This window comes from Hydra vulgaris, chromosome 08 (assembly GCF_038396675.1).
Source record: "Hydra vulgaris chromosome 08, alternate assembly HydraT2T_AEP".
Taxonomy (NCBI): Eukaryota; Metazoa; Cnidaria; class Hydrozoa; order Anthoathecata; family Hydridae; genus Hydra; species Hydra vulgaris.
In genome coordinates this window covers 49,517,501-49,538,154 of record NC_088927.1, presented here as the reverse complement: position 1 = coordinate 49,538,154, position 20,654 = coordinate 49,517,501, and the positions used below count along the sequence as shown (strand labels likewise).

The 20,654-nt window shown below is 27.9% G+C and overlaps 2 protein-coding genes across 4 annotated transcripts in view; one reads left to right on the top strand and one right to left on the bottom strand.

Annotated features, from left to right (window-relative positions):
- LOC101236335 (DNA excision repair protein ERCC-1) overlaps positions 1-3,282 on the top strand; it is a 50,952-nt gene extending 47,670 nt beyond the window's left edge. For all 3 annotated transcript variants that reach the window (XM_065803876.1, XM_065803877.1, XM_065803878.1), the window contains exon 10: positions 2,280-3,282. In XM_065803876.1, the coding sequence (XP_065659948.1) occupies positions 2,280-2,786 (507 nt within the window). In that variant the 3' untranslated portion in view covers positions 2,787-3,282. The remainder of the gene's footprint in view (positions 1-2,279) is intronic.
- Positions 3,283-16,682: 13,400 nt separating this feature from the next.
- Positions 16,683-20,654, bottom strand: part of LOC100199577 (atrial natriuretic peptide receptor 1) — a 70,145-nt gene continuing 66,173 nt past the window's right edge. Inside the window, exons 19-20 of the mRNA XM_065803875.1 lie at positions 17,461-17,552; positions 16,683-17,031 (exon numbers count right to left, since the gene is read on the bottom strand). Of these exons, the coding sequence (XP_065659947.1) occupies positions 16,702-17,031; positions 17,461-17,552 (422 nt within the window). The 3' untranslated portion in view covers positions 16,683-16,701. The remainder of the gene's footprint in view (positions 17,032-17,460; positions 17,553-20,654) is intronic.

Below are 20,654 nucleotides of genomic sequence, written 5' to 3'. Positions count from 1 at the left end.
GCATAATTTGTGGGAGAAAACTCTTGGTTCATATTTAGTTTATTAAACCTGACTAAACTTAATGATAAACTTTGGTTAAACAGCCTGGCACCACTATGGGATTACGTTGTAAACTTTGTAAACAATGTTAACAATAAAGAGCTAGCTAAAAAAAATCTACAACAATAAAATGAGAATCTTCCATATACATCATAATATCGAAGATATGAAATAGAGAAGATTGGAGCTGAATTATTTTTAGCGATGAATGTATTTTCAAAATTTTATTTGTAAATCAAAAGAACATGGGAAAAGGTTGAAAGGCAATAAGTGTGACACTTAAGTGTATAGCATATGTAAGCTGGCAGTTGCTTAATAGGCATTTCAGGGATTCCCATCAAATGAGGAAATATTTCTTGTAAAGATGCTAAAGCTCAAGGAATCAGTTTTTGTACAAAGACACAAGATCAAAGATCTCGCAATTTTCAATAATAATAAGATGGTTGCCATCACAACCTTGCCACACAGCTAAGAGAATCAAAAAATATTTATAATCCAAAAAATAGCCTTATTGGCATAGTGTGCCTGATTGGATGGACCTTAAAATGTGCAACGCTAAAATCAAAAGCAAAACACACTTAAGAAGGAAAGTACTTGAAACTCGATTCCAAAACACTTATGCATAAAATTGAGTCAATGCCCAGGCATGTAAAAATTGTCAAAAGTGGCTATTTTAAGTACTGAAATTTATTGGTTTTCACTGTTAATCCTGGATTCGTCTAAATTTAATTGTTAAATTAATTTTTTTCCTAAAGTCATGGTAGTGATTTCTAATTGGTTGATTTTTTTTTTCTTTTATTTAAAGAATGCATGCCCAAACTAAAACCCTTAATCAATGTATGTGCACTCCACTGCATCTATCCCTAAATCAGTTGATGTATGTACACTCACTGCGCCTATCCCTATATCAGCCGATGTATGTAAATAACAAAAATCAATGTAACTTTCAATATACAACAATAATAATAACTTTTAATAAAAAATAGTTAAAAAAACATTTAAAAGTGTTTTCCTAAGTGAAGGACTTGATCCTGGATCACCATGGAAGATGAACCAATGAGATACTACAATGCTAAACGCTCTATGTCAAGTTGCAATTCTTTTTAAATTTGTACAAATAAAACTTTTAAAATCAACCAATAATATTTGCAGCCGTTGCTTAAAATAAACCAATCAAACTTTACTACCATGACTTTAAGATAAAAAATTAAAGCAACGGTACTGTTGTGCTAGCCACAACGTAAATAGTAATATATATATATATATATATTACTATTTACGTTGTAAATAGTAATATATATATATATTACTATTTACATATCTGTATACATATGTCATACGAATTGAAGAAAAGCAAGAAGAACATATATATAAATAATTAACCATTTAACAATAGAACACTTTTTTATATATACGTATTTCATCTCTTTTTACTGGAGTCCACTTTTTAAACCTAAACTTTGGCTTCAACTGCTTTTCTTTTAGAGTTTGAAAGGCATACAAGTTTGTTTGTTCAACTATGTAATTACAAATGTCATCGGTAACAAAGAATTCAAACAGTTGATGTGGTTCAAAGGAAGTTATATCAGGATGTATTCCTAGTATACCAGTAAACTCATAATTATCACAGCAACCTAAAATTTCATCATCAATCCACGAATAGTTTAGATTATTGATCTTTTTTTGTTTATTTGTTTAAACTATTTCTTCTGAAGACAACTTATTACTTTCAATATTAAAATGTAACTGGAGTTCATGAACTTCTTTATCTGAATCACGGTCTGATTCGGTATTGTCTGATTCACTTGAACAAGAAAACTCTTCGTCTGGCTCAGAAAAATCTTCGCTGTCACTTTCCATCAATAAATGAATTGCTTCTTCTACAGTAAACGTCTTTTTTGAAAGCCTAAAGTTGAGAACCGATTATTGTTTTGCATGCGCCATTTTTTAGTTGAATTTCTACTTTTAATAAAAAATTAATGCATTTCGAGAAAAAAATAAATTCACAAATAAGAACTTAAATTTAAGTACGCTGACTGATCGGTAAAAAAAAACTTTTTGCAATACGAACATACAAGTCGATGTATATACATTAAATAACATTTAAGTTATATATGTAAAATATAAAAATTACAGCATCAAAGTTTAAACCTATTGAAACTACCAAACAAACCAGCATATATAAATTTTGTTGTCATAAAACTAATATGTTCATCTTGTAAAGGTTTACTTCTTTTTAGGCTCAGCGACTTTATAATGCCCTTCACGAACCATTTAAACGCGACCAAAAAAAACTTACGTCCTCGCAATCACCAAGCAAACGCACTAGCAGTAGCGTTCCAAGCACTGTAAATGTCGAGTGTAAACTTATAAAACCTGGAATAAACGTAGATGCAATGGATGTAGATAACACTGAAGAAAATAAGAGTAGTAGTTGCAAAAATACTGTCGAAGATAAAATTAAAAATGTTGATAATTATGTAAATAAAGCAGTTAAAAATAATGCCGTTAACTTAATTACAAACTTAACTTCGAACCCGATTTCCGATTCAAACTCCGACAATACCGCCAAATCTATTACTCAAGTTGACTCGATTACTCCTGTTCAACCTAATAAGCTAATAAATAACCTGATTAACAAAGGTTTACAGAAAGAACCTATAAACATTTATGGTCAAAAATCACACACGAATTTCATCACTGATGAGGATTACCAAGAGTTAATTGCTGATTCCGATGAAGATTAAATTTTTAATTAAATTCAATAAAAATAAATAAAATTGCTACCGCGACACTGTTATAACCAATTAAAATCGCTTTTAACGAAACTTGGAAAACATAAATAAAATAGTTTAAAAGGACATTTAAAAAATACGCGTGTAGAAGACCCGCGCATATAAAGATTATCAAATGTATGCAAAAAGATACGTCATAATGATAGTCATGATCATGTATATATTGAGATGATCAAATGTAAAGTTTCCCAAATAATAAAAAATGTACGAGTAAAATTAAAATAATTCAAATAAAAATAACTAGGTAGAAAAAATAATTTATGATAAATTATGATAAATATAACGAAGAAAATAAAGCTTATTCGGGCACCAAAAAATGATAACTTTTTAAAAGTTACAAAGCTTTTCTGGGTAATAAAGTAAATTATTGTAAAAAATATATATTTAAGAAGGTTAATGTTGGTTATTTTTACGTTCTTAAAAACTGATTAAATAAAAACAATGTTGACTTTTTTATTTAATAAATTATTAGGAGTTTTATTTCATACTGATTCTTTTAAAAATAGAATAGTTCTGTAGAAAGTGATACGTTTAAATCTTTTTGAGTATAATACTAGTGCCAGTATAATACTACACTATACTGCATTATCATAACCATAAAATATTGAAGTAATTTTACGTTTACAGTTCTAATATTTTTGATATTTATTTTATATCTAAAACAATAGACACCGTACAGGGTTGGCAAAAACACGGCCCAGTGGAGTTTTATTGGGTAAATTTGGGTTATATTTTATATCTGTTAAATTTTTTTCTTTCTGTGAAATGATATTGAAAATTAGTATAATTTTCTATTTAAACTTTATTTAAAATATATTTTACATAATTTTATTTAATAATTTATAAAAAGAAGTTTTCAAATTATTTTGAAAAAGATTATTAAAAATAATTTAAAATAAAAAAATTTCACGTTAAATCTGTATGTATTGATTTATTTTCAACTTGTCTCTCTGCGCATTGGCCTTGTTCATAAAGGTTCGTGTTTCCGAGTTAAAGAGTTGAGAGGGTTGTGACCACAATAAGGTAGCCTCCTCAACTGTAGTGACCTTCTCAGCCTTGGCAGGTAAATAATATAAAAGATAAAGAAAAATCGCAATCTATAAAAACATTCGAATGAAAATTGTGATAATGTATTTCCAATTAATGATTCAAATATTAGTAAATCTGCTCTGATAGCGTTTATTGTTGGTTATAATAGTTAATAATAATTTAATGTTAATTAATTTAGTTAGTAATGTAATAGTTATAATGTTAATGTTAATAGTTCATAAAATTATAAAATATCTTTTATAAAACCCAGATTGCCCGGGGTTTCTTAATGCCAACCTTACTGTACAGTGAGCCAGAATTTAGAATAACTCCTCAAAACCAACTTCTATATTGGAGTAATTTCTTTTTATAAATGTAATCTAGAGACAGCCAGCTTTCTAAAACTGATATAAAATTTTCCCTACGATGATTTTTAAGTATATAAATATTACCACAAAAATCGCAATATATAACTTTTCAAATATTGGTCAAAATGTTTGTTCATCTAAATAACCCCCTAAAAATTTAAAAGTATCTTATTCAATGTGTCTATCGGTAAGTAACAATATTTTTAAACTACAATCCATAGGCTCTTTACTTCTCTAAACAAAATCACTAAAAAGACATGTTGATACTAAAGTAAAAGTGAAACGATTTTTTTTTAATAGGAAGCATAGGGTAACTTGATACATTTGTGGGGGTCCTAAAACTGTAGAATAGTACTCCATTGGGTCATAAACAAATCTAAAAATCATTTTTTTTTTAATATTTAAAGTTAATTTTTAAGAGATTTATGTAAATTTAATACCAGGATATCCAATTTCGATACAAAGCCATTATTTATTGACGCTTAAGAAAGACATTTTAAACGATACATTATCTGATCTTTTAATATGTGTTCTGAACCATTGAATGCATTATTTGGGTTATTATTGCTTATTTGCTTGTCTTTCAACTAAAAATCTTTTCTCTACGTTTTACACTTTTTATTTACTTTTTTAATGATGCTCATAGTGTGTATCAAAGTACCCCATGGGTTGGATATCTTGATACAAGTTTCTAATTTCACTTTAAATAGTCACCCAAATTTAATCTGTTATAGTTTGGTAATTAATAAACTTGATTTGTATGTATAACTTTATTTTACAAATTAAATCAATCGTCTAAAGACGTATTAAAAAAGTTGTTACGAAGCAAAAACCAAAAGTGTATTGTTATAACCTAAAGAGTATCGTTATAATCAAAATTGTATGTGGACTTTCCTTATTCCCTAGTGTCTTGTACCATAAAGAACAATTAGGGATTGTATTTTCCAATCTTACGACATGGATCAGGTTAACCAGCTGACTAAAGGTATCCAGTTAAATACCATGTTAGAAGCTAACACCAGAATGGTACAGGAGGTTCCCAAAGTTTAACTGAAAAGGTTTAACTGTTGCTAGACCATGTCTGGTAATAAGAGGAAGAAGTTCTTTATGAATTATCTGGGCTGGTAGTTAGAAGTGCTTGAGACAAAGAAAAATATTGAAGTTAATGAAGAAAGTAAACGAAAATAGATAATTACAATTATGATTTGTTTTTAAAATAAATGATTTCCTCTTAACTAATTTTTATGTATTGATAGTTACCTTTTAAAAACAGCTTCATTTGAAATAAATTACATTTTCGTCCCATTCCAACAAATGAGTTTTAAAACATTTTCTACCGTCTTCTAAATTATAAAAACACATCACTGCCTGAAGGAATACCTGTAGTGATTATTTACAAAGCTGGGTGTTTTTCTTAAGCTAATACAAACACCCTTGAAAAAGCGATTGCAAAAGGATAATTTTTAATATCAATTTAAACATTCATTACTTCTTAATTTCTAAAGCAGGTTAAAAATGCGAAATGAAAATCTTATATAAAAGTTTTATGTCTGTGTTTTATCAAACGTCTGTGTTTTATCAAATGTTCTTGTTTTATAATAAAACAAGAAAATTTCGTCCGCTGAGAATAAAAAAAAATTCTAATCAAATTAGAATTCTCCACCTCAACATAAGAAGTTTAAATCGTAACTTTGAAAAACTTTTAAATCTATTAGAAGAAACAAAAAATCTTTTTAATATAATATGCCTAACAGAAACTTGGATAATTTTAAAAGATCTAAATAGCGCTTTTCAAATCCCGCACTTTAACATAATTTCATTAGAGAGACAAACAAACAAACGAGGTGGTGGAATTTTAATTTACGCACATGAAACACTAAAGCTTGGTTTCCAATAGTTATAGAAATGTCGTACAGCAGTTGTACAACAATAATGCTTTATAATGGAAACATTTTCTTGCGTAAGTTGCACAACTTAACGTCGGTTGTACAGCAAAATTTATGTTGTAAAACAAAGGTTGCGGGAATAGAATCAAACCAATCTTGGCAACAATTGTTGTACAACATAAACGCAAAACATGAAACACTAAGGCTTATACTTAGAAGCGAGTTGAGCGTTTCTGACTGCGATAAAGAAGTTTTAACAATTGAAATTGAAAACAAAAAAACAAAAAACCTATTGATTAGCTGTTGTTACCGGCCACCTGGTAGCGTGAGCGAAAACCTAAGCATGTTTTTACGACAAATTATTAAAAAAGGCGACGCGGAGAAGAAAAAAAATATTTTACTTGGGCACTTTAATATGAATTGTTTTCTTTGTAATAATGACTACAAAGTAAAATGTTTTTATGACGCAATTTTTGAAACAGGATCAATCCCCCTCATCAATCGACCTACTAGAGTAACAAAAAACTCAGCGACTCTAATTGATAACATTATTTCAACAGATATTTTTAATAATGATTTGCAAAAAGGTATTTTAAAAACTGATATAACAGACCATTTCCCCATTTTCGTTACAATTAACACCTATACAGAAAAAAAGATTGACAAAAAAAAAGTAATAAAGAAACGAATTTTTAATCAGAAAAACTTTAACTCATTCAAAGACCAGCTATCTTTACTAAATTGGAGTAATATAAACATTAATGATAATGCAAATGACATATATAAAGCTTTTTTCAAAACTTTTTATTCGGTATATGACGCTAACTTTCCCTTTGTCGAAATTATTGCAAAACCTAAGAGTTTGAACTCTCCTTGGATTACCGAGGGATTAAAAAAATCATCAAAAATCAAACAAAAGTTGCATATAACTTTTCTTAAAACAAAAACAACTGCAAACGAAAAAATTTACAAAAATTATAAATATTTGTTTGAGAAAATTCGTAAAAACTTAAAAAAAAAATTATTATTCAGAATTAATTAACAAATTTAAAAATAACACAAAGCGCATTTGGGAAATAATGAAGCAAATTACTGGAAAAATCATGCTAAGGTTTTCTACCACAAATGATTAAAATTAATAACACTGTTATATTTTAAATTATAAATTTATGCCATCATCCAATTTGTAAATGAAATCTCAAAATCTTTTGAACAATCAAAATATACTTTAGGTATTTTTATTGACCTATCGAAAGCCTTCGATACGGTCAACCATCACATTTTACTTGAAAAGCTGAAATACTATGGAATAAATAAACAAGTGTTAAGGTGGTTCAAAAGTTACTTATCGAATAGAAAACAATTTGTTATTGGTAATGACAGCTATCAAAACAATTGTCTAAATATAACATGCGGGGTTCCACAAGGTTCAATCCTTGGACCGCTCCTTTTTTTAATCTATATAAACGATCTAAATAAAGCAACTAATCTGTTGAGCATCATGTTCGCAGATGATACTAATTTATTTGTTTCTAAGAGTGATATTAACGAACTTTTTGCTACAGCAAATAAAGAACTTGAAAATTTATCCCACTGGTTCAAATCTAATAAACTAACACTAAACACCGAAAAAACTAAATGGACACTTTTTCATTCGCTTAAGAAAAAAAATTCTATACTCTCAAACTTGCCTCAAATCTTTATTGACAATATTGAAATTAAAAGAGATCCCGTCACCAAATTTCTAGGTGTTTATCTCGATGGGAACATTTTTTGGAATCAACACATTAATTATATATGCTCAAAAGTCTCTAAAAACAGTTTTATGCAAAGCTCGAAATTATCTCAATAAGATAAATTTAAGACAACTCTATTCTCATTTATTCATTGTTACTTAAACTATGCAAATATTGCCTGGGGAAGTACTGAAAAAAGTAAACTACAACGTCTTTATCGCTGTCAGAAACGGGCAATTCGCGTAATTAACTTTGCGGATCGTTTTTCTCGTTGTAAACCTTACTTTATTGAAATGAGAATTTTGAATATATATGAACTCAACGTCTTGAAAATTTTATGTTTTGTTTATATGTGGAAAAACAATCTATCTCCTCCAGTCTTTAAAGATCTCTTCATATTAAAACCAACCAACAAATACGAACTTAGAAACATAAATTTTTTAGAAAAACCTTTTTGTCCCACAAATTTTAATCAATTCTGTCTTGCCTATCGTGCACCACACCTGTGGAATAAACTTGTTTTGCCAAATTTTGATTTTGATCTAACTAATTCTCTTCATCTTTTTAAAAACAAAGCAAAAAATTTTATTCTTTCTCAAGATAACATTTTACAAAATTACTAATCACTTGAAAAAATTTAATTTCTTGTTATTTTAACTCAACTTGTGAACTTTTTTTTTCTTTTTTTCTTATTCCTTTCTCACGTTTTGTATTTTATATTGTTTACAATATTTTGCTAGTTTATATTATTTACAGTTTAACTCGTGTAAAAGATTAATATATATGTATTCTTCATAATACCTTGCACTTCACAATTATTGTAAATAAAAAAATATTAAAAAAGATGTAAAAAATTATATATTTTATTATATTTTATTAGGTCCCGATGACAAGATCCTTGTGATCTTCTTTCGGAAACCTAGTTTATATTGTTAGTCTACTATATTTATATATTTGTAAAAGTATTTTAACAGTTTATTTTATTGCATAACGACTGACTTTGTAAACTTAAATAATAAAAAAAAAAAAAAAAAAAATTGGAGTGTTCTATGTCCATTTTTGAGTTTTTTGACTTAGATGCATTTTATCGTTGACAATATGCAAATGTACTATGTCCAAAAGTTTCACATTGATCTGTCAAGTCTTGCACTTGTTTTCTTCAATAATCGTATGTCCAATTCGATGGGCCTGTTTAGTATTGGAGTGGTCTATGTCCGTCACCCAATAGAATGGCTTGATTTCACCGTCCGACTGAAGTTGAAAATGGCAGCTGAAGAGGCTAGGATTCGTGTTCTTTTAGATGAAATTGATTCTGACGAAAGGTAAACTCATTTGTATCACTAAACTTTCATGTTAATCAATAAATCTATTAATTTTTTCTGTTTATTTCAACATGCCTCTTCTAGACCTAATTCTTTATGCATTTAACATAGATATTTATTGTACCTTAATGACAGATCATGACAGATTATGTTTTGTTTGAAAGCTTTTCTTTTAATTGAAGTTTTTTTTATAGCTGGCATCAAGAAGAAGAACCCATCTGATAGTAGTGATGATGAAGACGAGCTTGATGTAGATGAGGCTGCCGACACAGACGGGAAAGAAAATGAAGGTTCAGATGAGGTTGATGAAGAAGATGCTGTGTCCGCTGCTGATACGAACGATAACAGAGTCGAAGGTGCTGATGATGAAACTGCCAATTTGGTCGAGAATGGAATACTAACGTAAGTGTTTTTAGCATGACACTTTTTATTGAAAACTTATATTAATTATTATTATTATATTTGTGTTTCTTTATTTAACAGGGAGACTCCAAAGCTTCTTACGCGAAAAAGGCTTCGGCAGCCAGTAAACTGGAAGCAGAACGTACGAAAGCGACTGCGAGAGGCAGGAGAGGAGTATGTTGAAATTCAAAGCCGAAAACATCAAGAGAAGACTGTAGGATAGGAATGCCCTATTAACTGTCTTCTGAAATGTAGAAACAACATTGTTGCGATTGAGAGGGAAAAAATTCACTCAGACTTTTGGTGACCAAAAAAAAGCTTAGTGACCAAAAAAAAGCGCACTTTTACTCTAAATTTGTGCAACGTGATTTCAAAATTCGAGAACGACTTCGGCGTCAAACTCCTGATGAAAGCAGGAAGAAGTTTAGCTACCGGTACTTTTTTGAGGTTGGTGGCGAACGTATTCAGGTTTGTAAAACCTATTTCTTAAATTCTCTCAATATAAGTGCTAGAAGAATTAGTTATTTTTTTGACCACAATTTAAGCCCAGATAGTGGAGTGGCCACGTCTCCAAAGAAGGGGAGAAACAAAAAGAAATTCTTGCCTCAGGAAACTGTGCAGCAAATTTGTGACCATATCAACTCTTTTCCGAGACTGGAGAGCCACTACAACCGCGCCAATACAAAGAAAGATTTCTTAGAAACCGAACTTAGTCTAAAGAAGATGTTTCAGCTGTATAAAGAAATCCACACCAATGATCATGTCACTACTGAAAGCAAATACAGAGATATTTTCAACACAAAACTTAACATCGCTTTTTACAAACCGAAGAAAGATCGCTGTGATTACTGCGAAGAAATGAAACTGATTCCAACACCGTCCGAAGAGGAGGAACTCAAATATCTGGACCACTTATCTAAAAAGCTAGAGTGCAAGGAAGAGCGCGATAGGGACAGGAAAAATCACAAAAATGGAATTGACCCTACCGTTGCGGTTGTATCCTTTGACATGGAAAATGTAATGGCTTCGCCAAAAGCCAACGTTTCAAATTTTTTCTACAAGAGAAAGCTCAATATGTATAACTTAACTGGCCACTGCTCGCTAGACAATGTTACGTATTGCGCCGTTTGGCTCGAGATGCTGTGTGGCCGCGCTGGAAATCATATCTGCAGTGCTCTACTTAAAATTCTTACGAAAATCGTTTTGAGGCACCCGGGAATTAAGAAAATCATCTTGTGGTCGGATTCTTGTGTCCCACAAAACAAGAACAGCATCATGTCTTACGGTCTGGCGCATTTTATGAGACTAAACCCTCAAATTGAAAGCGTCGAGCAAAAGTACTCGGAGCCTGGCCACGGGAACGTGCAGAAGGTCGACGCCATTCACAGTCTTATTGAAAAGAGTCTGCGTTATTCCGAAGTGTTAAGTCCAGTGTCGGTATTAAGAAATTTACGTGCCCTAGGTGAAAAGACGGGCAAACTACGAATCCTTCAAATGAAATCAGCAGACTTTTTCGACTTCCAAAAAATTAGCAAATACTACAATTACGACCAAGTGCCTTACACGCTAATCAAGTATAGCAAAATCGTTTCTACCAATTTGCTGCACATAGAGTACAAGCGGACGTTTTCGGATGAACAAACAAACGTTCGTCTAGGGCGAAAACCTGCTCGCGGTAAGGTTCTTCGTAACGCTCGGCCGACTGTATCGACGATATCAATCAAACCAGTGATGACTGCTGAGAAGAAAAAAGATTTAAGCTCAATGTTAAAGTACATGCCGCTCGTTGATCGCCAGTTTTTTGCGACAATTTTGTAATCAAAAACATGTTAAGAAACTTAAAAATACAAATTCTGTGAATATTTGAATGCATTTTTCGTTTAATTGTCGATAAATATTTTGAACTGGTATTGAAAGCCATTCTAATATCCCGTTAATACTAAATCCATTCAATCCCTCTCCTAGCTTTTGAGTTTTGAGAATTTTCATTAAAATAAGGTACTGTTTATCAAAATATCAGTAAAAAAATGGACTTAGAACAAATATTTTTTGAACTTTAAAAATTTTCAGAATTATAATGATCTATGTCCAAATTTGGTCAGCCGTTTAACGACCTTATAATTTTTTTTTATTGGAATTATATATTTTTTTAGAACCTTTACAACTGTTTAAATAAATAAATGGCCCCAAACAACACAATTGTTTAATAAAGAACAATTTGAGCAATGTTGAACTTTAAAACTTGATTATCTCCAAACTAGCTTTTGTGGACTTAGAACACTCCAATTCTCAGCGGACGATTTGATAAAACACAGACGATCTCAAAGAATTTACTTGATATTTCAAACGAAGGTCGCTGTGAGTTCATAAAACTGCTTGTGCTTAAGATGAGATTTTTTATAGTATTTTCAGAGAATTCAAGTTATTTGAATTTTTAAATTAAATATTTTTGGATATTCAATTCATTGCACAATAGAGAAACTAATCTAGCAGCATATTTTTGATTTTAATAACAAGTTTCCATTTTAATTTTATTAGTATTTGTCCATGCAATATTAGCGTTATATAATAGCTTTGTATAAATATTGCATGGGATAGTATTAGCAAAAGCGAACATGAACCTCCAAAAATAAATATTAGTGAAGATTTTACCCATTTATTAAGCAGTCATTTTTTTTTTAAGCAATAGTTTTGAAAAGGTTTCTTCAAGGTTTTGTTCAACAACTATAATTCATTTAAACAAAAACTTAAAGAATCAATTTTTACAATTGATGATTTATTAATATAATTTTAATAGCTTCTTTTGTAACTCCCCTTTTTACTAATCTACTAATCTATTAATTGATGAACTTTCAAAAGTTTATATTTTTCTCAACAGTTATGTGTGATTTATTTGCATATGTAATATATAAACAGATCTATATATTTAGAACGGATTCTTTTGTAAATAAAATATAATAATTTGTAACTATCTTGTTTATCTTTTACCGCTTTTATTTACCGTGAAATATTTTATCACGTTAATGTTGGCGATTCTCGACGACAAAACCTTACGGTCTTCTACGAGTCTATGCGCTCTTTTATTTCTTATTAACGATCTATTTACAATTTTATTATGCTATATTATATATATATATATATATATATATATATATATATATATATATATATATATATATATATATATATATATATATATATATATATTTTAGTTTTATTTTGAAAACTTTATATTTTATAACAAAATGTTGTTTAAAATGTAACAAAGAACAATAATAATAATAAGAAAAAAAGATTGCTAGATCTTCATAGAGCACCTTGATAACTAATTGAGCAGCTGTGCGCAGTGATAGCGCACTTGCTTCAGAAACAAAGTATCCGTGGTTCAAATCCCACCTCTGGGTAAGTTTTGCGACAACGGTTAGGAAGGAGGCGTGAACTTTCAATTAAATGCTCATCCGCGGTACTCTGTGATAAGACCGTCAGAACTTCTTGGGGCAATTAAATAAAATTTAAAAATTATTAAAAAATTTATTAGCGCTTTCCATGAGATGTTCTCGTAAGTAAGGATCCAAAGAATCTTTGTTGCTTGGCTTTGTTCAAGATAAATTGCCTGTCAAACTGATTATATATAGATTAACAATGAGAGAGTTTTCATAAACCAATAGAAATATAGATCAGTCATAGAAAAGCCATTCGTTTTTGAGATGATTTTCTGGAAGCATCTTAAGCAGAGAAGATGCATAGGGAAAGAGTTACATTTGTTAATTATTCTTAGAGGACAAAAGTTTGTACGTAAACTCAAACGGCAGGAATGCTTTTTTAGGTTGAATACATTACCACAAATATTGGCTTTTTATTTAAAATACACTTCTATTGCATATATCATTATTGCATCATTTAAAAACCTTAATTAGATCTGGATTTAGGTAATTAAAAGGGTTAGATTTATACCATCCAACTACTCAAGTAGTTATCATATCTATTTTATCTTATTAGGAAAAGTAAAAGAATAATAAAAAATAATTAAATAATTAAGAAAAATTATTAATTAATAAAATTAAAATAATTCAATAAAAAATAAAATAAACTAGTTTTGAATGATTCTATTATTCTTTAAATATTTTTTCTTTCTAAAAGCATATTTTATAATAAAATTTAAATGAGTCCTTTAAAATTTAAACTTGTCAGTTCGACGTCTTATGGATATCACAAGCCCATCGGACATCCAGCGGACGTTTTGTGCCCGCTGAGGTGTGTTTAGAACTTTTAGTGGTACAAAATGTCCAGGGTTAATTACCGTTTTTAAAAGAAATCCAACTTACGAAATTCTTATTTCAGTTTAATATATTTAACAATCTGGCAACGATTTTGTTTGTTTTCAAGATCTGAAATAGAACTTCTTTCATTTTGGAGTTCTTTTCGCATTTCTTTTTGGAATTCTTATTGCAATCCAGCACGTGATGTTATTTCTATTAAATCATTTTCGTTCCGTGAAGATGAGAAGGTATAATATAAATGTTTGTGGATATATTTGTTCCAAAATTCTAAAAGCAAATGAAAGTGACGGATATTTCAAGGAATATGATAACTTGGTATTTTCCACTTAAGATAAATGATCAGAGTCATTAAAACTGGATTTATTCTTTCGTCCATCCTTTTTTGTTTGGCATTAATCATTTTTTCGGCTTTATTATTGCATTGGTTGAAAAAAAAGTTTGTTTTTAATCTGTAAACTCCTTCGGCTATTATAAGAAAATCATTTTTATTCAATTTTTCTTTAAATTTTTTTCAAATTTTTATTTAAAAAACTCAATTTCTTCAAATTTTTTTCAAATTTTAATTTTAATTACTGGGAGAATTTCAACAAGGTTTTTGCACCGCAAAATTATCATTTTCTAAAATGGAATCAAAGTTTAATTCAATTAATACTTTTGGATAGAATTAAAGATTATCATATCACTACACTCAAGGAATTCCATTGAGTTTTTATGTCTTATTTTAACTTAAAGGTTATTTTAGATATATTTTGTTATAAAATAGAATGCTTTGTTTCCGATTTTTAAAACATTTTTATGGCACTTCTAAAATTGGTAATAATTTAGTCAAAGTGTTTATTGTCATAACATATTTATTTTTTTCACCTAAATCTAAATTGTAATTAGAGTACTGATCTATGGTGGGAGTTTCTTCCATATTATCATCAATAAAATCTTCGATACCATCAAAGTTTGACATTATCGATGATTTGTTTGATGAAGACATGGAAAAAATAGACGAACACAAAAAATCATTAAAAAATGTTTTTTTGTTCCTCCACATCAAGACTGTATAAAAATGTTTAGAATTATTTTTTGTCGTTGTTTTTTTTTATTTCTTTTTGATAACAATATATATTTTTTATTAATTCTAATATTTACAGTATTTCACTGCCGAGCTTAACATGTTTCTTCATTAAAAGAATTATTCGAATACTTCGAATAAATAATCAAATTCAAGTAGTCAAAAAACACGCAAACATATTCGAATACCTATTATTCGAATACTCGAATTGGTTGGTTGTTCGAATACTCGAATTGGTTGGTTGTTCGAATACTCGAATAGGTATGAACATACCTATACCAAATGAGGAGGCCTTGCAAAAATTGAATGACGAATTTACTTTCACAGGATGTCTTTTAACCTCCTCTTACAGCTTTTTTCTTTGATCGATTGTTTCTAGTGCATAGTCTTCGTTAAAATGTAATCCTGTTAAACGATAATTATAAGTAATAATAAATATTTAATCAATTATCCTAAATATTTAGATTTATATTATTTATTTAGTCCATGCTATATACTTGGATTTGGCTTTGTTCTATCAAACCCGACCTTGTTAATACCAAGCACTAGTAAAAATAACTAAATGAAAGAGCGAGAAATTTGATTTTTTTTTGAAACTGATAAAAAAAGCAACCTCAATTTTTGAGTTAAGATTCTTTTCTCTTCGACTTTTTTTTTCTTCTAAACTTTATGAGTTTATGTTTTTCTTTTGTGACCACGCAGAAAAAAGTGCAACTCTCGAATGGGACAAAGAAAGCTGACTTGGTACCTTGAGAATTTTTTACTTCAACTAACCGTTATATGCAATATTGCTTATAATGGGTAAGTCATATATAACCATTATATGAATGTTGACTTCACTAAAATATCTACATTATGTACGCAGATGTCAACTCAGTCATTATAAAGCAATACTGTCGCTGCTGAAACACATAAAATCAGGGCGCCGAGAGGGATAGGCGAAAGGAACAGTTTGTCCCAGGCAGCTGATGTCCAAGGAGCGTCAAATAAAAACAAGGAACCTTAAAATAAATAAAAAAATAAGTCATTCACCGATAATATAGGAAGTATTTAGAAAAATAGGGGCGCCAATCAGGGTTGCAGTTCCGGGCGACGTCAAGGCTCTCGGCACCCCTACATAAAATGAACACATATTTAGTCAGTCATTATATACAATATTTATTCACATATAAAAAAAAAATTGTTTAAAAAAATTGTAAAAAAAATTTCGTCAACAAAAAAATTTATATATATATATATGTATATAAAATATTCACATAAATACCTAATACTGCATTAAAAAAAAATTTATTTAAGAAATTCAAGAGTACAAGAAAAAAAAAAGTTTCAATTAGATGCAAATATTGCATGCTATTTATTATTTATATTTAAGTCAGAATTGTTTCAAAAAGAAGCTATAATAGAGCGAACCCAAAAAAAAAATCAAAAATAATATAAAAAATTATCTCTAATATATTTATATATATATATATATATATATATATATATATATATATATATATATATATATATATAAATAAATGGAATAATATAGGCAATACGGAAATATTTCTGCAGTAACGTAGAAAAGAGGAAAAACCAGAACAACCATTTACTAAACAAATCTAATCCTTGAAAATCTCAGAAGTATTTTGAGAATGAATCGCATGCTTCTAGTTGAACTAGTATGTATATGTATGTATATATACACACACACATATATATGTATATGCATAAATATGCACCCGTATTTATTAATTCGCACATTTATGATAAAAAAAAGTTTGAAAAAGAGAACAGTATTACGCTTCAATTATATTATTTTTTATAAGTGGTAGCAGTTCCATGTCACCATTTTCTTTACCATAGTCTTTATTAATGTGATTCGTTGCAATATTATTAGGATCTACTCTTGAGCGAGTACTATTTGTACGTTGCCATTGAGGGGCTAATGCAATAGGGGAGCCCCTGTGACTCAGAGGTGATGATTGTTTGATAAGATTTCGAAGCACTGGTGGCGGAGTACGTACCATTTCCATCGGTGTAAAACTAACTAAAGTCTCTGAATAAAAACGTTTGCGGGGTGGTTCATCGCATCCTGTTAGCCAATAAGTTTTAATGTTACCTTTTCCCTAAATGTGAATTTTTTAAGTTTAAGTGAAAATTGTAAAAACTTATAAATGCTTTTTTTGTTGTTGCTGTCAATTTGAATTGATAAAAACATTATTTCTAAGTTTTATTAAAACCCTCAATCACAATTTTAGTGAAGGCGATCACGACAGCAATTTTTGTTGTTTGAAATAAGTTAATACGTGAAAACAAAAACTTAAACACCAAAAATGTTGTTACAATCCCTGTCAGTCTACCAAAAATATCTCCAGTCACTGTTCATTTTGCCTCATAAAATGATTACTTAAATATTAAACACCTTAAAATTTATATAAGTATTTCAATTTTTTATCAATTTAAATTACAGTATTATACAAAATTTTTTCCTTAATTACATCATTATTTTGCTTAATTCCGGTCACCTTAGAAATTTAATTTTAAAGAGAACTTACCTTTAGAAAAGTTTCACCACGCTCTTCAAAATGGAAACCTCCGATCTTTTCCACAATATTTTTAAAAGCTGGGCTCACATGAATTCGCAGAGCTAAAACAATGTTTATATTTTACATTATTCCTAACAAATTTGGTAACATGACATATATGATATGACATATGTTATATGACATGACATATGTCATATTATTATAAAAAACTGTTAATGAAAACTAAATTTTATTATAATTATTTTATGCTATTTTTGCACATAATTTAGTAATATTCAGCAACATTTAAGTGACTTTATTTTACATACATAAATAATGCAAAAATGTTTGAGACAATTGTGCTCTCGTATGATTTTATTGTATATATATGCACAACATAATAAACTTTCTAATGAGAAACTTTGTACGTCCTATTTATCTTTCATTATTCTCATTTATCTTTAATCATGAAGGTGAAAAAACAAACTTTTTAGAAAATTGTTCCTAGCCTCTAAATGTGTTCTATATAATAATACTAGAGTTGAAAAATTTTCAAAAAAAAATATTTTTAGGTGACCCTCAAAACCCTTGAATGTAAGACAAGTTCCTAATATTATCAAAAAGTAAAGTTCTTTCGGGTCTCTAAAGAAGCGAAATTATAAAAAAATTTCAGAAGTAATCATCATTTTATAAAAAAAATATGTTAATTTTTTCTGCCTAACAAATTTTTAACAAAAAATAAAAGTATGCATCTTTACAAAAATTTTTATTAAAATAATTTTTCTCAGTGTTTTTTATGAAATGATGATTATTTTTGAAATTTTTATTAAAATAATTTTTCTCAGTGTTTTTTATGAAATGATGATTATTTTTGAAATTTTTATTAAAATAATTTTTCTCAGTGTTTTTTATGAAATGATGATTATTTTTGAAATTTTTATTAAAATAATTTTTCTCAGTGTTTTTTATGAAATGATGATTATTTTTGAAATTTTTATTAAAATAATTTTTCTCAGTGTTTTTTATGAAATGATGATTTTTTTTGAAATTTTTATTAAAATAATTTTTCTCAGTGTTTTTTATGAAATGATGATTATTTTTGAAATTTTTATTAAAATAATTTTTCTCAGTGTTTTTTATGAAATGATGATTATTTTTGAAATTTTTATTAAAATAATTTTTCTCAGTGTTTTTTATGAAATGATGATTATTTTTGAAATTTTTATTAAAATAATTTTTCTCAGTGTTTTTTATGAAATGATGATTATTTTTGAAATTTTTATTAAAATAATTTTTCTCAGTGTTTTTTATGAAATGATGATTATTTTTGAAATTTTTATTAAAATAATTTTTCTCAGTGTTTTTTATGAAATGATGATTATTTTTGAAATTTTTATTAAAATAATTTTTCTCAGTGTTTTTTATGAAATGATGATTATTTTTGAAATTTTTATTAAAATAATTTTTCTCAGTGTTTTTTATGAAATGATGATTATTTTTGAAATTTTTATTAAAATAATTTTTCTCAGTGTTTTTTATGAAATGATGATTATTTTTGAAATTTTTATTAAAATAATTTTTCTCAGTGTTTTTTATGAAATGATGATTATTTTTGAAATTTTTGATAGTTTTGATACTTCATTAAAAAAAAACGTTTCAATAATATAAAAATAATAATAAAAGCATAAAAGCATTAAATGTTAAACTTTTTTAATTGTAACGGCTTTTAAAAACATTTGCCATTTTTTATATAACTAAATTTTTTTCATCTTTTTAAGTGTATTAACTTAAATGATTCTTATATAAAAGAGACTTTTGTTGTCTAAGAATGTCGTTGTTTATAACAACAAAATAACTTTTTAATAACGTTTATTATAAAAAATGCATAATTATATAATTTATAACATAAATTAAAAAAAACTATATACAACTTTCAATGATACTTTAAACAAAAATCATTGTCAGTTGCTACTTTATTTAAAAGGGTTTCGATAATTTAAAAACATTAGTAAAGATAAGTTTCAATGTCATTTATTTTTCTAAGATATAATTCGGAACCTTTTTCATTCTGAACGTTTTTGAAATGTTTTTTGAAATGTAAAAAATAATTTTTGCAACCAAATCCAGGGTAATTTGAATGTCTAATAATGGACTAGTTTGTTTCACTTAGATGTCATAAAGAATGTTGTCTCTTACAAAAAAAATAAATGCAATGTCCAATTAAAACTGATACAAAATTACTAATGGAAGCCATACCAACTTTTATCCTTTATAAAGAAACAGACCATAAATATTTTACAACTTTGTATAAATATTACCTCATAAAAATAAATTGTAGCATAACTCTGACAATCTTGATGTTCAGTTTAAATGTTTCTCATTAGGATTATGCCCACTAAAATATTCTATTAAAATGTATGCTGTCTGAAAAATATTATTATCAAGTAAATCCTAAAAACTTTGTACACTACATTTTATATTGTTATTTTATATTATACGAATGTGTTAACAAAAATGTTTAATAATTTATTTAACTTTCATTATATGCATGCATCATATGCCTGATTCTGCTTCTGATGTTGCATAAATTTTTAAAAATCAAATCCTTAATCTTCAACCGTAAGCAGCCAATAAAAAGTGTTATTGTGTATATGATTTACTAACATTAATAGTATTTATATTCAAATTTAAACATTTTAAGAAGATATTTTATGTTTTTGGGAACTGTCATTCTGTATTTTTGGAACCAAAATAATTTTTTACATCAATATTTGTGATATATAAATACTTTAAACTCATTTGAAAACAATAAATAGAAAGGAGAAACGTAAAAAGGCAAGTACCTAAAATTGATAGATGTACATAACTTTTTCACCTAACATTTTACCTAACATTACATTGAATAACCTATATTATCAGAATTATATTATCACATGTTATATTACAAAAAAAAACCTAAAACATAAATCAACATGGAGACTTCGATTCCATATTGGAATACATTACCACATTAAAATTATTTAATTTTTCTTACTTAAAATTTTAAAAATTAAACTGTTAAAGTGAAAAAATAAATAACTATTCAATTTTTATGTTTTATTAAGTGATACAAATGAAAATTTTTTCTTTATTATCTAACAATTTTCATTATTTAAGTTTTTGAGTGAACACTGAAACAATACTATTTTCAGTAAATACTGAAAAATACTATTTCCAGAAAATAC